The sequence below is a fragment of the Podarcis vaucheri genome (genome assembly GCF_965113315.1).
Source record: "Podarcis vaucheri genome assembly, chromosome: 14".
Lineage (NCBI taxonomy): Eukaryota > Metazoa > Chordata > Lepidosauria > Squamata > Lacertidae > Podarcis > Podarcis vaucheri.
The window spans coordinates 33,050,784-33,068,131 of NC_138752.1; the positions used below are offsets into that span (position 1 = coordinate 33,050,784).

The 17,348-nt window shown below is 45.7% G+C and overlaps 1 protein-coding gene across 4 annotated transcripts; it reads right to left on the minus strand.

The window, feature by feature from the left end:
• Positions 1-207: 207 nt before the first annotated feature.
• On the minus strand, positions 208-12,769 carry C1QTNF8 (C1q and TNF related 8). 4 transcript variants are annotated; one of them, XM_082199231.1, is made up of 6 exons: positions 12,427-12,769; positions 7,228-7,498; positions 5,118-5,210; positions 3,506-3,743; positions 439-1,596; positions 208-284 (listed from the first exon to the last, which is right to left on the minus strand). In XM_082199231.1, the coding sequence occupies exons 3-5, from the start codon at positions 5,148-5,150 to the stop codon at positions 1,049-1,051; spliced, it is 819 nt and encodes a 272-aa protein (XP_082055357.1). In that variant the 5' UTR covers positions 5,151-5,210; positions 7,228-7,498; positions 12,427-12,769; the 3' UTR covers positions 208-284; positions 439-1,048. The 4 variants fall into 4 exon arrangements, with proteins under 4 accessions (XP_082055357.1, XP_082055358.1, XP_082055359.1 ...); XM_082199232.1 differs by having other exon boundaries at positions 7,228-7,569; XM_082199233.1 differs by lacking the exon at positions 12,427-12,769 and having other exon boundaries at positions 7,228-7,255; positions 7,316-7,330.
• Positions 12,770-17,348: the final 4,579 nt, after the last annotated feature.

Here is a 17,348-nt window from a genome sequence, read left to right on the forward strand (position 1 = left end):
CAGCCTGAGAAGGACTGTGGGTAGGAGAGGGTGCCAAGGGCCAGGCAGAGAGGCCTAGAGGGCTGCATTCAGACCCCAAAACCTGAGGCTGTCCAGGCCTGTCACAGAAAGACCAGCGCCAGCCTCTTACCTCACCCATCTTCTGACTTTTCAGAAACCTTTCCAAAACACTTCTCTCACCTGAGTTAGTGAAGAAGTTCAGTCAGATGCTCACACATTGTTAATTTATTCTTAAGTGAATGTGCTTAAGCAAGCAGCCTAAACCCTAAAGTTCCCATCATAATCTCATTAAGCCAGTGGCGTAGCATGGGTTGTCAGCACCCGGGGCAAGGCAAGTAATTTGCGCCCCCTAACCCGTGGATTTGCGCCCCCTAACCCTAACCCCCAGATGTTGCGCCCGGTGCGGCCGCCCCCCCTGCACCCCCCACGCTACGCCACTGCATTAAGCACATCTTAAAGGGGGAGATCCTGCAAAACACAACCTCAAATGTCATTCCCCCCCACTGCATTTAAGGCCCAGAGATCCTGCCCCGGGTCTGTTTATCACAGTGCTAGGCCCCATCCGCATTATACATTTAAAGCAGTATCAAAGCACTTTAAACAGCCATGTCGTTCCCCAAAGAATCATGGGAAGTGTACTTTTTTAAAGTGGCTGAAAGGTGTTAGGAAACGCATATTCTTTTTTTAAAGAAAAATTAAGTTTTTACATCAAGTTTAAAGTATATAAAACAAACAGAACAATAACAACAACAAACAAGTGTGAGACAATCAAATTGATAAGTCTGGGTGCTGTAGCTAATAGGGGTCTCCCAACAACCACAAACTGCACTTCCTAGGATTCCTTGGGAGAAGACATGGCTGTCTCAAGTGGTATGATGCTGCTTTACGGTGCAGATGAGGCCCTGGTGGAAACAGCAAGCCTCAAAGCACTTGTTCATGGGTTACCCTTCCACATTTCTCTTGGACCCCATGTAGGTAAGCAGTTCATGGACATGCCCCCTCAAGAGAACAGGTGGGACCACTTATCCTATGTTAGACCTGGAGCCCATTACTCTACGGCCGGCTTAATCAAATGGCCATTGAAGGTGATGTAGATGTCCGACTCCTCGCTGTAGATGCCGTTCTCCCTCTCCCGCTTGAACATCCGCACCCAAACCTCATCCCCTTCGTGGAGGTCGAGCATGAGGCTCTGGCTCTGCATAATACTCCGCTCGCTGGGCTGCGAGTAGAGAATGGCCACCTCGTTGTCGTTCTTCATGATGTGGAGATAGGTTTCCTTGTAGTTCCAGGTGTGGACATTGAGGTTGAAGAAGTAGATCCCCGGAACATAGCAGAAGAACTTCCCTGTGAACATGTTGAAGTGTTTATAGAGGTTGACAAACTCGGTGTCGAAAGTGACGTGCTGGTAGTAGTCAGAACTGTGGAGGGGTTTCCGCCGGCCCACAGAAAAGGCCACGTAATGTTGCTTGCAAGAGTTGCCTGGTAGCCCAATGTGGCCCTTTTGCCCTTTCTGGCCACTATGACCACGAAGGCCTCGTTCACCCCCTTTGCCTTCCGGGCCAGAAATTCCTCGCTCTCCCATTTCACCTTTTTCACCTGAGGGCACAAGGAGAGGGCAGGTTGTGAAAGTGCTTATCTGCCATGTAGTTGTGGGCTGGAGGGTAGGGGTATCTGGCCAGGACAAAAGTTTGACTGCATTCCTGAATTGCAGGGTGTTGAACTAAATGACCATTTGCATCCCTTCCAGCTCTATGATTCTATGGAGGCCAGGCAAGAACATAAGAAGAGCCTGCTGGATCAGGCCAATGGCCCATCTAGTCCAACTTCCTGTTCTCAGAGTGGCCAACCAGATGCCTATGGGAAACCCACAAGCAGAGCCTGAGCACAAGATCATGTTCCCCTCCTGCACTTCTCAGCTACTAGTATTCAGAAGTGTTGCAGGCTTAGCCAAAGGAGGCAGAGTATAGCCATCATGGATAGGAGTCACGGATAACCTTCACCTCCATGAATTTGTCTACTCCTTTTTTAAAGCCATCCCAGATGGTGGCCACCACTGCCTCCTGCAGCAGTGGATTCCATAGTTTAACTGTGCGCTGAGTGAAGAAGTACCTTCTGAATCTTTTAATATCCAGGAGCCAGTTTGCAAAGCTAGAATTCAGTTTTTGCACATGTGAAGTAAGGGGCGATGCCAATAACGAATGGATTTTGAACAAGTGGTATTAAACATATCTATAGTTTACTTGAAGGACCACCTTTACCTGTATACATGCCCTCATGCTGATATTTGCTTCTGGGGTCCTTCTGGATGCCCACTGCTGAGATGGCTCAAGTTGGCATGCACAGACAGTAGATCTCTGCAGGCCTCGTAGTTGAGCTCTGCATATATCCCTCTTCAATGCTATCTTTTACTGAGATTGGGATCAGCCTGAGTGCTACAGAAAAGCTCCTTAAAATATTCTGGATCCAAGCCAGCATTACTACTATAGCTTGATAATTTCTCTTGCTCTCGGCTGTGTATCACTTTGTGAGGGCAAAGCCCTAAAAAGCAACTTAAGGAAAATAAAGGTAAAGGGAACCCTGACCATTAGGTCCAGTCATGACCGACTCTGGGGTTGCGCACTCATCTCGCTCTATAGGCCGAGGGAGCCGGCGTTTGTCCGCAGACAGCTTCCAGGTCATGTGGCCAGCATGACTAAGCCACTTTTGGTGAACCAGAGCAGCACATGGAAACGCCGTTTACCTTCCTGCCAAAGCGATCCCTATTTATCTACTTGCACATGACGTGCTTTCGAACTGCTAGGTTGGCAGGAGCAGGGACTGAGCAACGGGAGCTCACCCCGTCACGGGGATTTGAGCCGCCGACCTTCTGATCGGCAAGTCCTAGGCTCTGTGGTTTAACCCACAGTGCCACCCGCATCCCGTAAGGAAAATACTTTTAGGTAAATACATAAACGTTGTTCATCTGGGAGACAGAATTAAGGGATGAAGGTAAAGGTAGCTAAGTCATGAGGACGGCCCCTACAGGAACGTCCATCCATCACCAGATTAGTCAGCACTGAATTGTTTGCAGCTGAATGTGTGAATTTGTTCCAGTGAAAAAAGAGTACATTTAAAATGAGGTTGAGTGCTTTTCCTTTCCAACTGGTCATTATGAGAACTCTGTAACTAAGAAACAGTGCCTGGGTTTGCTTTCTCCGCCTCCTCCCTCCAAAGCCTTTTTCCTTTTGTGCTGTGTCTTTTCAGTTATAAGACGGAGGGTAAGGACCGTCATCATTGACATTATTGACATTCATAAGCCTTTGGTGGGGAGATGGGGATGTTGAAAAGCAGGGTTTTTTTAAAAAAAAGTATGTTGCAAATCAATAAATAATCAATATCTATGGTTTCTGAATGCTATTCACACACACTAGCTTCATCGCTGGATGCTGCAGACATTGAGTGGTAAATGTGCCCACGTGAAGCGACTGTTGCAGGGAAGAAGGACTAACCTTGGACGGCTGCTTACCTTTCAAGATTGTGATGTTGATGGTGGGCTGGATCCTGGGCATGGCATAGACGGAGTCACTGGTCATCCGAGTGTAGCGGGAAGCGGTGATGGAGCTGGGCTGCTCAGCTGGCCCGCAGCATCGCACACATGATGAAACCCTCCGGGCCTCTCTCTTTGGGAAGGCCTTTTCACCCAGTAGTCTTGTGGCATGCAGAGAAGAAGCCAGGAGCAGGAGAAGGGGCACCCTCATCTTGGACTAGCCAAATGAGAAGGAAGAAATGTTTTCCAGGGAGAGGGAAGGGACTCAGGGCCACCTAACTTACCCTTGCATTGCAGGTGTCTTGCTGAATCAGGGACCCCACCAACAACAACAACTAGTGGTGGTGGTGGGTTTTTCCTGGCTGTCTTCTGAATTTATGACTAATTTTAATTTTTTTATGTTGTGCTCCTTTGGGAGCCTTTTTGTATCTCCATTGTCTGCTGCTTAAAAACTGTGGGGTTATTTTGGTTGCCCTTTTCTGAAGCTTTTCCAACTCAACAAAAAACTGTTGCTTTAATTTAGTGCTTTTTTTCTAAAAAAAAAGTTTAGGGCTACTCAAGAAAATCACCATTTTATAGTTCAAATTGGGGGAAAATAAACACAGTAAATGGACAAAAGTACAAAGATTCACAAAATGTTTAGGGTCATGTGTATCCCCAGAAAAAAAGCACAGCTTTAACTTATTTTCTTCCACAACACGCCTGATCCTTTTTCAGCTCAGGACTCTCTCTTTTCTTTTCTTTTTTAAAGGTTTTCTGACGCCTTTGCTTCGCATGCAGCTGAAGAAGATCGGTAGGAAAAGAGAAAATGCATCAAATCTATTATTAACTATTTTGCCAGAGAAACATCCACCCCACAGTCTCATTTATCTGCTGTAGCTACCTGTATATAAAATGATGGATGAGTGCAGTGGGCCTGCGGTGTCTGAACATGGCAAAAACCGATCAAAGCCCTATTTGCTCACCATGACAGGTGCTTCAACGATGCAGGGTAGTAAAAAGAGTGATGGGTGAAAGGAAGCATCCTGGGGTCTGAGACACATATTTTGGCTTATTAGGTTGTTGTGGAAAATAAAGACACCTTCTATTAGTCCTGAAGTCACTGTGTTTAGTTTTCCCCACTTCCTCCTGAACAGCAAAGATTTGAAGGATCACCTGCTAAACATGGGACATTAGCAGGAATATGCTAGACACCTGTAGTCAAAGATTTGGCTTGTGAGTTCAAATCATTATGTGGAATTATGTGTGGAGACTGGTCCATGGGGCCAAATAGGGACACTGCCCCACCAGTCTCAGCCTGTCTTCAACCAGTCCCCATCTGCCTGTTTTCTTACCCTTTTTGGGAGGGTCAATTGATGTTTGATATTGTTTCTTTCCTTGAGAAAGCAGGCCTTGCATCTGCTGAGGTTTAATTTTTGAGCTTCTGGAGCTCAAGGACATCACACCATGCTCACACCATACCCAAACAAACATTGCTTAGTACAGATAACATCTCAGCTTACTGTGCTTCTCAGTGTCCCCGTTATATGCAGATACTGTACAAATCCTTCAGAGGTGAAGTGATCGTCATTTTTACTTGCCATGAACTCACCAAGTTTAAGCTTGTCGTTTTCCCCTGTGGCATTACTAACGATCCAAAAGCTTGGCTGTCCTTGCAGTTTTATGAGAGGGTGTCCTAGAGAAACTGAGAAAAAATCATCAATTCATATTGGGAGCCTGTTAAGTCCCCCATTCAAATTTCACCTCCAGTAGAAAAAGAAGAAGAGTTTGGATTTGATATCCTGGTTTATCACTACCTGAAGGAGTCTCAAAGCGGCTAACATTCTCCTTTCCCTTCCTCCCCCACAACAAACACTCTGTGAGGTGAGTGGAGCTAAGAGACTTCAAAGAAGTGTGACTAGCCCAAGGTCACCCAGCAGCTGCATGTGGAGGAGCAGGGAAGTGAACCCAGTTCAGATTACGAGTCTACCGCTCCTAACCACTACACCACACTGGCTCTCCAGGTGACCTTGAACCAAGAGTCACCAACATGGCACACTGGCACCCCGATTTCTTTTCTGGCACCCATGTTTGAGCAAAACTCACACACTGACTTCCTGCTTGAGGGTGGCTACCTTTTCCTTTCTTGAAAAGTACATAGAGGAGGAAGTTGGGAAAGTGGTCCTCTTTCCATGTCTCAGATAAATTATAGTGGAAGTTATAAGAGCTGTGTGGCCCCCATGGCACTTGCTCAAAAATCCGAAAGGTTGGTACCCCTCCCCCCCCCGCTATCTTAAAAAAAGCCACCCTTTTTTCAGACTCTGCTTCCCAATCTGAAATAAGGAAATAAGAATACTGCACACACGCCCCACAATATTTCATAGCTGAATATAGGGACATAATTGCAACTTCATACTTTTGGGTACTTTTTTCCTATGGAAGTCCAAGCAAGGCATTGTGGCTGATGTGTTGCTACCATCGGAAAGAGAAGCACCAAATGTCCTCTTCTCTGTTGTATTTAGTAACGAGAGTACTTGACAGGACATCTTTCCATTATGAGTTTTCTCACACTCCATCTCCATCTGCTACATTCAGGGATGGGGAAACTCAGAGTGCAATGGCATCACATCCAAGATCTTAGGGTACTATTATTATTATTATTATTATTATTATTAAAATTTGTATACTGCCCTTCATCCACAGATCTTAGGGTGGTTCACAAGAGAAAAATATAATACAAAAGCGCAACATACATGAAAAAAAACAAAAGCAAAAAACTCAAACCCATAATATTGAGAAAGAGCGAGGGTCTGACTTGTTACAAGGCAGCTTACTATGGCAAAAACTGGGGCACCTTTAGGCACCTGATCCAGCAAATGAATCGTAAGGTCTCTCTCCCCTTGGCACAAGAAAGAGTCAAAGAAAGGCTTGGAGATGGAGTTAAAGAGCTAAGCTGATGGCCAGGGGCCGTTCTGCTTTCAAAAAGGCAAGACCGAGATTACATTTCTCTGGGAGTATTCAAAGCTGGTCATGTTATTGAGAAGAAATCCTTATCTTTGAAGTGGAGGAAAAGGGAAACAGACCAATTGCTGGCTCGAAGATTATGGGAGCTTTTTCATTGCAAAGTCAGGAAACACAGCGGGGTTGTTCTAAAATCAATAATGGTGTTAATTTGAAACTGGCAAGTACTTCTCTTTTGTCATAGTGACTCCTGTTCTCAGGAACAAAGTACCTAATCCACTTTATGCCAAGTCAGGCCATTGGTCCAACTTGCTCAGGATTTCCTACACTGACTGGCAACAGCTCTCCAGGGTTTCTGGCACGGGAATACACTTCAACAGTCCCAATTTTCCCAGGAAAGCTCCAGAATGTCTAAACAGTGGCGTAGCGTGGGGGTGCAGGGGGGGCCGGCCGCACCGGGCGCAACATCTGGGGGTTAGGGTTAGGGGGCGCAAATCCACGGGTTAGGGTGCGCAAATCCATGGGTTAGGGGGCGAAAATTACTTGCCTTGCCCCGGGTGCTGACAACCCACGCTACGCCACTGTGTCTAAAGCCATCATGGCTTCTGTTTTGACCCCAGGGGCGCCAAATTTCTCCCGGCCAGTGGACAGGGGCAGCAGTGGCATTGGTAAGGAGACATGAGGGCTCCTCCCCTTTCCCCCCAACATAGTGCCCTTCCAGGACCTTCTGAACCACAACGCCCATCGGCCACCCAGGTTACCTTGCTGTGGTATGGGAGATCTGAAGGTTCTTCCTTAGGACTGATGGGGAGGAAGTGACATCACCGCCACCCCTCCAGAGGAAACAGAGCTGTCTCCTTCACTCCGTCTTCCTCTTGGCTTCAGAGCTTCCCATGGACTGGGATCGCTTTCCTCTGTGCGTTTGGGCAGACAGCAGGGGCTGGCATTGGTTCTCTAGCACCGTGTTGTTGGAGTCACGAAAAGGGATGGAGATTTCAGCAAGGAAGCTTTGACTTCAGAAAAGAAGTGCAGCTACAACAATGGTCAAAGTGTTTACAGTGTTTTCTGCTGCTTCTGGGAACATCCTGCTGATATAAGACCCTCTGCCGCCAAATGTTCTTGAGACATTTTGATAGTGTTAGTAGCCAAAACAAGTGGTGGTTCAAGGATTTTGGGGAACTGGTGGCTGCAGCTGCCCATTTTTATTACACACAAACAAACACACACACACACACACCATGCAACTATTAAGCTCACTTTTCACCTTCCCAACTGTATTTCTTCATGCTAAGCTAGGGTCATAATGAGACACTAGAAATCCTCCCGAAGGGGCTGTATAAGGACGGCCTGGTATTTTAAGGTATATATAGGAAGGCATGGAAAAAGAGGGTATAGAAATGGAAAAGGCACGGATTTCCTGCATTATTGTGACATACATTGTAATGTATCTTTATTTATTAGTCGCATTTTTGCACTCAGGTGTCTCAAAGCGATTTACACAATAAAAACAGAAACAGCAGTTCTATACATGCAATGAATGGCCAGGTTTTGCCTGAGGGTCAAATTAAGATGTGGCATTAAGCATGCAAAATAATACTAATAATTAATAATAGTCATAATAGTAGTATGTCTTATGATTATTTTCTTATTAATCGCCTTCCACAATGCATCTCAAGGTGATGTACAATAAAAATGATAAAAAGAACGCAAAAAACAACAGAAATGTGTGTGTGTTGCCCTTACATTCCTGCTCTTTCTCCATGCGGCTCAAGGTAGAAGACATGATTTCCTCCTCTTCATTTAATCCCCACAACACCCCTGTGAGGTAAGTTTGGCTGAGAGGCAGCAACTGGCCCAAGGTCACCTAGTGAGCTACATGGCCCAGTAGGGATTTGAACCCTGGTCTCTCAAATCCTGGTCTGACACTCTAATGCTAACTAATACACCACACTGACATAGATAGATAGATGATAGATAGATAGATAGATAGATAGATAGATAGATAGATAGATAGATAGACAGACAGACAGACAGACAGACAGACACACACTTAGACAGACAGACAGGTACCAAAGGATGCCCATGATAGAGACCCATTCATCCAGCTAGGAAAGCTTATCAGAACAGAATTAGTAGCAGTAGTAGCACCCTGCCCCAGCCACTCTTCAGTTGTTTCCAGAAAGTGCAGACAGTGGGTGCCTGTTGTATCTCCACAGAACAGGGGCAGCCACACTGGAAAGCCTGTTTGCGTGAGTTCACAAAGGCTCCAGGGGGCTGCAGACCCATTTTGCCCCGTGAACAGACCCCCTTCATAAATATGGTTGCCAGCTGACCAAAATCAGCAAGTGAATCTTAGCATGGCAAGAAAATGAGCATTTTCCCCTGCTAAATGTTTGTTATGCATATCTGTTCTATTCTCTGCTGAGGCAACAGTGTGAACATCCAGAAAGGAAATATTTCCCCTTCTGAAGATAATGTAAGTTTCCTTCATCATCAGGCAAGGGATCCTGCACTGTCAACAGTCATAGCACAAGTAGATATCTTCTGCTTGGGGAAAGCTTTGCCTGTTGAATTTCTGCCTGTCGTGCAGCTGTTAATAGCACAGGAGCCCTACCAGAAGGCATGGTGGCAACCCTAATGGGCTGTCTTGGGCTGAAACGGAGAGCTGAATCATCATCTCAACACATTAAGTTTTTTTTAAAATTGCCGTTGAGTCAGAAGCAGAGCTGTTTCCATTACAGTTATGTTCCTGGCAAAGGGGAAACCTGGGTTTCATACCGTTTCCAGCCAAAAGTATTGGCTAGCAATGATCCCTCGCTTTTTGTTCTTTTCCTAGTAGGGGAAAGTGGATGCAAAGTCAGGTTTAATAATTTGCTGCAAAGTCAGATTTTATAATTTGATGCAAAGTCAGATTTGCTTTAATTTTCCTCGAATGTCTGCAAAGTTGCATATATTAGAGGAACGTGTGCATAAGAATGCATACATTTGTGAAAATAGCATATTGTTACAGAAGTTGGGTGCCACCCCCTCTCTCTGCCGAGCAGTAGCAAGGTTCCAGGGGGTTCCATCCAGGCGCTCACCCAGAGGCAGCTATCATAGCTTTAAGAAATATGGTTTATTTGCCTATTTACACCTTCAGTCTGCATGGAGGGAGTCCAGCTCTTACAGATTGGTCATTTCCAGCAGACCTTGTCCCCTACAGCAGTGCAGCACTGGAGGCAAAGGCATCTCTCCCAGCCAGCCTTCAGCCTGCCCACCCAAGATGGATCTCTGTCTGTCCTCTCCTTCTTCCCAGCACCTTTTGCTCTAATGCATCTCTTTTCCTGATACCTCAAACACACACCACATCACCATGGCAACCTTTGTCCGCCCAGGCCCAAGAATTCCTTTCCAGTGGGCCATCAACACCTTTTGTCATGTTAATGCCTCTATCCCAAGTGAGGCCCTGGCTTGGAAAGGAAGCTTAGCCTGTATTTTTCCACTGGCTTCCAATCTTCCCTTCTATACTCCAAATAATCAAAATCCTATCATTTATTAATTTCTAGAGTTTAAGCGGGGGTGCCCCCCCAAATCTAGAACAATATTTTTTTTAATGCATTGTGTTTGGACAAATGTCCTGAAAAAAAATGTATTAGGCAAATTACCGTATTTTTTGCTCCATAGGATGCACTTTTTTCCTCCTAAGAAGTAAGGGGAAATGTCTGTGCATCTTATGGAGTGAATGTGTGGTCAGTCGCTGGCTCCCTTTCCAGCCCTGGCCCCTATAAAAACAGAATTTTTCCCCTCAAAAAATGTGGGCTCTTCCCCTTTGCAAAAGAAGCTACACAACTGTGAGCTGATCCCCCCAAAACAGGGCATTCCCCCTTTCCTCCTCTAAAAACTAGGTGAGTCTTATGGTCATGGAGCGAAAAATACAGTATTTCCTACAATGCAGACAATGCTTAAGGAACACACACACAAATGCAGAGAACTGAACTGGAAAAGGGAGGTTGGAAAAAAATTTGGAAAAAGGCGAAAGTGAGAAACTGAAATTGATAGATTCCTCCACCTCTCCCCATTGGCAAGGACAAGGTACTCTGCATGTTCTCAGAGTGTTTTTCATGTTCGCATCATGATACTCCTTCTCTTGGCCCTACAGCATAAAGTAGGGTTGCCATACGTCCGGAATTTCCCGAACATATCTGGAATAATGCAGTCAGCAGCAGTGTCCTGGCAGAAACTTGCAAAATGTCCAGGAAAATCCGAACAGTGCCGTTTTTCCCGAATTTCCATTTTTAAAAATAGCTCCAAAAGCTCAGCAACTTTTCCCTCTGGATTTTCACTGCTTGGAATCAGGCAACCCTATAGCAGAAAGCCATGCATCTAGGACTAGAGGGGACAGGACATTATGGTACTCTTGGGTAAAAGAGCTTTCCCTCCTTCTACCAGAGCGCTATACTACTCTGATATCTGCAACAACAGGTCAGTGCTCCTGGCTCAGAGGGTGAGGGTGGCACCTGTGGAATCCTTGCCAACAGCAATTCAGAAGAATTCAGCAGAGAGCCTCCCCTCCCCTCCCTGCCCAGGGCTGCTCTTTTCGTGTGACTGCATTAGCATGGCATTGATCATGAAAGTCGATATCACCATCCGGTGCAAGGGAGGCTTGCTGCGACGAGAGCCGCAGACAGACGCAACAGGAACCCGGCACCAGTCTATGCAGCTTTGATGTAATGAGGCAGGAAACCAATTCCATCAATGGTTGCTCAGCTGATCCAGACAGGCTTTCTGCTGCACGGTAGAGGGTGGGGAAAACCCGGCAGACTTTGCCCTACCTATCTAGGATGCAACCGTCCCAAATCCTTCTTGATCCAATCTTGTCTTTGGCAAAGGGCTGATGTAGTATATAGGGAGCAAAGTGGCTGATGTAGTATATAGGGATCAGCAAGAAGAGGCCCCAGGATGGAATCTGCCTTCTTCCTTCATCTCCCACCCCCGTTCATGTCAGGAGTAGGGATGGGGGAAGACATTCAGTACAGTTCACATTTAAAGGCAAAGCTACATAATTTGCACTCTCCCAAACGAAATGTGAATTGAAACTCAACCATGCTTCAGAATTCACACTTCTCTCAATTTTGCAGCGCAGTTCTTCAGCCAAGCAATGTGTGCAAAAATGCACATATCAGGGAAAATTGAAAAGGAAAATTGTGATATTAGGGGATTTCATGTCTTGAAAACATGCTTAACTATTCCATATAGAAAGGAAAATATCATACCAATGTAATCTTCCATGAATAAATCACCTGGATTATATGCCCATTTTTGCACCTCTGTTCAGATCAATCCAGGAAAGACATCACCACTGCCACAATTACCCCACTGTCAGGTCACAGGGATGAACAAATCTGTTCATTTCAGCTTCTCTTGGTTTCTCATTTTTCCAATCTTAAATTCAGTCCCCCCCCCTTTCCACAGCAGTTTGAAAAAACTCTCATGAAAATTCGTCAGCATTTGAGTGCATATTTTTCCTTAAAATACACATTTTTTCTATCCATTTTTGACCAAGGCACACTTTGTTGCAGGCAACATCCCCTACTATAACGCATTTTTGTATGTTATTTTCACCAATATATGCATTTTTAGGCACGCTTTCCTCTAATATATGCATGGCTGTACACATTGTTTGATTGGACCACTACATCACAAAATTTGGATAAAAGTGCATTTCAAAGAATTATATCTTGGTTCATATATTGGTTCAAGAAGTATGAATTAGCTAGTTTCTCATTGGATTGGGAACAGAGTCAAATTTCTCCCCTGATCCTAGTAACAGATCAATTTCTCCCCCAATCCACTGTAACACTTCAAACTCAAAAACTTGAGCAACCAAACTGGTGACCTTCTCGGTTTGCCACCCCTATGAATTCCTTGGCATAAGCTTTCATTCTGTTGCATATCACTACTTCGGGTGTCACACAACTTACCTTTGTGACTCAAAAACTCCTTTCTCCTCAGCTTCCTAGCTGCCCTTTGCTCAGCCTGGAGATCTGAGTGCTCCCTTGTTCATTCAGGGATCAGACTTGTGGTTTCTCCCGCCGTTAGAAACTCCCTTCCTGGTATCCAAACGAAACACTGGGTAGCAAGCCAACTCCTTATGAAACTCTGTGGCCTCACATGGCCAGCGGCTCTCAGGAAGATTTTCTTGGAGTTGCTTGCACACACATCCAGTACGATGTTGTGGGTTCAGCTTCTGCATCTTCAGATTAAAAGAGGAGGCTGAAAACTTAACCAGACCAACGTCTTCTGCATCCAAATGGATAAGGGGGAGACACGTGGAATTCATTTTCCTCTGAGAACTAGAATCACTTAGAAGGCCACTTTTCCTCACAAAAGAATTTATTAATGTGATCGACAGATGTTCTCGGCTTTGGCAAGGGAGTGAACTTTCCAACCATGCAACGTGCTTTGGAGTCTCAGATCAGCACTGAGCTGAGAATATACATTCTATGAACTTTAAGTGTAGGATTCAGGTCAGCTGTAGCCTTTTGCCCCAAGAAGACATCTCTTGCTTTCTCTTGCTCTTCCTTCAGAGCTCCTCCTACAAACCATCTATTCCATGAAGCCTATAGCTTTACCTCTGTTCCTTACACAGCATGCTTCTGAATGTCTGTTGCTGGAAACCACAGAAAGGGAGAGTGCTGTTGGACTCAGGTCTTGCTTGCAGATTTCCCATAGGTCTCTAACTGGCCATTGTGCAACAGGATGCTGGACTAGATGGGCCACTGGACTTTTCCAATAGGCTCTTCTTATGTCCTTATTGTTGTAGAGCAGTGGTTCCCAACTGGTTGTCTGTGCACCCAGAGGGGTCCACATAACCCACCCAGGGGGTCTGCAGCACCATTCACATAACAAAAACTACCATAGGGCTATTAGAATTTTCAAAAGTAAGGGGGGGTCCCGTGACTTCACTTTTTTAAAACTAGGGACCCCACAGTACTTTTGTAAGTGGGAACCACTGCTGTAGAGCATATGCTTTGAATGCCGAAGGTCCCATGCTCAATCCTTAACACTTCCAATTTAAAAACAAGGATCTCAAGCATCAGGATTCCTTGAGGAACATCTGCCAGTTGCATAGGATACTGGTGTAGGTCACTTCCAGTTGACCTGTTTACTGCACATTCAACCTGATTTGTCTGCAAGGAGGTTGAGTGTTGTCAAATCAGGCTATTGTTACCCTACCCTGGCTAATGCATTTTGCTGTCACTTTCCTTACAGCAATAAGTTGGAGGAGAGGGTTCTTGTGCAAAAGCACTGAATATGCTTTAGCGGCACAACCTGAATTTTATGGGAGGTGATTGAATCCCACGCACAAAATAGCAAGAACCTGAAACCAGCCCACGATGAACCAATCAATGGTCTAAGGCATGGGTAGGCAAACTAAGGCGCAGGGGCCGGATCTGGCCCAATCGCCTTCTAAATCTGGCCCGCGGACAGTCCGGGAATCAGCGTGTTTTTACATGAGTAGAATGTGTGCTTTTATTTAAAATGCATCTCTGCATTTTTTGTGGGGCCTGCCTGGTGTTTTTACATGAGTAGAATGTGTGCTTTTATTTAAAATGCATCTCTGGGTTATTTGTGGGGCATAGGAATTCATTCATTCCCCGCTCCCCAAAAAAATATAGTCTGGGCCCCCACAAGGTCTGAGGGAAGTGGACCAGCCCTCTGCTGAAAAAGTTTGCTGACCCCTGGTCTAAGGATATTAAAAAGAGCCCACTGCATCAGACTGCAAACTCGTATGGCCTAGGATTCTGTTCTCAAAGTGGATAACCTCTGGGGAACAACAGCCCATGTATGATTCCCGGCAACTGATATTCAGAGACTTACTGCTTCTGACTGTGCAGAGAGAGCATAGCCATCATGATTAGTAGTCATTAGTAGCCACCTCCTGCATGAATTTGTCCAATTCTCTTTTGAAGCCATCCAAGTTGGTGGCAATGACTGTTTCCTGGGGAAGTGAGTTTAACTATGTTTAACTATGCACTGCATGAATAAGTCCTTTCTTTTGTCTGTCCCAAATCTTTCAGCATTCAGCTTCATTCGATGCCCATGAATTCCATTGTTATGAAAGAAGGAGAAGAACTTTCCTTTCTCCACTTATGTCGTGCATAATTTTTAAACACTTTTATCATTTCTCGTCTAATTTGCCCTTTCTCAATAAAAAGAAATAGATTTATATCTTCACACAAAGACTAAGAATACATAACTGCATTTGCTCACATTTATAACATCTGCATCTTCCTCTGCTCTCCTTCCTCTGTTGTCCCCTCCCCTGGCAAAATTTTGTGTGAATTAATTTTTTAATGGGTAGTACAATTTATGAGTTTGCACCCATCAGGCCAAAAATCAGCAAAGTCATAACAAAGTCATGTTTTGGTATGCCAGCTCGATTCAAAATGCTGCCCACCATCCAAATATCAATGAAGATGCCCATCCCCTCCTTAGAAACCCTGGTGCCAAACCTTTGTGATATCTCCAAAGGTGGAGATGCCAAAGTCATGCCAAAGTCACTTTTCAGTCTGCCATCGTGATTCAAAATGGTGGTCGGCTTCCAAGCATCAACAATCACTGCTCCCTCCAGCTTGGGAACCATTGTACTGAACTTAGCAATGACATCTAAAGAGGTGGCCAAACCTATGGAGAACAGATGGACAGACAGACCACTTTCCAACATATATAGCAGATGAAGAACATCCAGCTTTGTTTCATACAGAGCAGCTCAAAACCCAAAACAGAACTTGAAATGGAGAGAGCACAGAGTGATTCAGAAGCACACTGAAAAGGGCAAATCTTGGGGTCTGGGTGAAACTGGATTCTTATAATGCCATATTTCAAATAATGCCATATTTCAAACAGTGAAAATCCAGACAGAAAAGTTGTTGAGGTTTTTTGTTGTTGTTTTTTGCAAAATTGCTAGTTTTGGGGAAAATTCAGCAAAAATGGCACTGCCAACATGGGTTGCCATGCATCTGGATTTTCCAGTACATTTTCCCGATTTCCACCCAAACAATGCTGCCAGCTGCAGTGTTCCAGATATGCCCGGGAAAATCTGGATGTATGGCAACCCTATTCTAACTGCCAGAATATTCGGGTCTCACCTCCTCCCTCTCTACTGTTCCCATTCCTTTTCAACTTTGGAAGTCTAGTTCTGCTATCTGGAGCTTTTCATAGCACTTTCTAATAGAAACAGCAGGCGGGCTTACACAGTATCATGGCTACAGTGACAATTACAAGATGAGCACAATCAAGTTGAAATAGAGAGAGGCTATTTTGGGGGAGATCGTGGAGCTTTGCCATCTATTTTTTAGAGAGTGGAAAACGGAGCACTCTCTGACAGGAGAGAAATTGAAGAGGATTTGCAACGTCCAGTCTCCAGCAGCAAGAGAACAACCGTAATTTGGTGCATGCCTCCTCCATTCTTCTTCTGATTCATCTCCTCCTGCTGCCGCTACGATGTACAAGCAAATTGACCCATGCACTACATTGAGAAGTTTGCTGTGAACTTTGGAACAAAGAAATGCAGGCAGCAGAGCAATGGAAAGGCCGTCCACAGGAAGTGATCTACAACACCATCTTGGTACCGGGGACTTTGCAAACAGGTTCCACAGACAACCAGGAACATCAAGGGAATGGAGCAATTCCCCTATGAGAAAAGGCTTCAGCCTTTGGGGCCTCTTCACTTAGAAAAAAGGTGAGTAGTAGCAGTCACTAGGCCCTTGAACACCTTTGAAAACCTTCCCCTGACAGCAGAGGTACACAGTAAAGGGATAGTATCCACAATATACAAAATACTGCTTCAAAATCCCACAAATGCCCTTGACGTGATCAAAGAACAATGGGAGAACAACATAGGCTATGAAATTAACCTAACCCAGTGGACTAGAATGTGGTCTAAACCTCCCTGTGATGGCCTGGGAATCCGATTCAGAGGCTGAACCGGAGGAATCCCAGCCTGCACAGGAGTCCCCGCCTCCAGGGCCAGCTGAGCTGGGGCAGGGGCTTGAATCTGAAGGGCCCTCACCTGTGCCGGATCCTCAGGAGCAAGCACCAGATGCATCCACTCTGGCTCCGGAGGTGATTGAGGACCCATTGCCTGCAGGTGCGCCTCTCTCAGTCCTGTCAGGGGAAGGTGAAGCTGCCCCTGGGTCCAGTAACCCTCCAGCCTCTCCTGAGCTGCAGAGGCTCAGGGTAGAGAGGCGGAGGGAACTGGGTTCTCTCAGGAGGAGTGCTCGCCTTAAGGCCAGGAGAGGCGGGTCACCTGTGAGCCGGGACCGCCCCTGGCCTCAGAGGAGATAAAGGCCAGTCAGCCCAGTCCCAGGTTGTGGGAGCAACGTCGTTGGAAACCTGCTTCTGCCAGCACCCAGACCTGTTCTTCCGGAGTTCCCGACCACGCCCGGCTTCTTGCTTTGGACCCCGCTTCGCCCTTTGTGGACTGTCTCCAGACCCTTGCCCAAGACCGGACTCTGACCACGCCTCACAGTAACCTCTCCCCAGGACCAGCACACTCCCTTTAAGTCCGTATCAGCCAAAAGAAGGGACCTCACTCTGAAACTCACCTACAGGTGGCACTTAACACCACAGAAACTAGAATCATAGAATCATAGAGTTGGAAGAGACCACAAGGGCCATCGAGTCCAACCCCCTGCCAAGCAGGAAACACCATCAGAGCACTCCTGACATATGGTTGTCAAGCCTCTGCTTAAAGACCTCCAAAGTAGGAGACTCCACCACACTCCTTGGCAGCAAATTCCACTATCAAACAGCTCTTACTGTCAGGAAGTTCTTCCTAATGTTTAGGTGGAATCTTCTTTCTTGTTTGGATCCATTGCTCCATGTCCGCTTCTCTGGA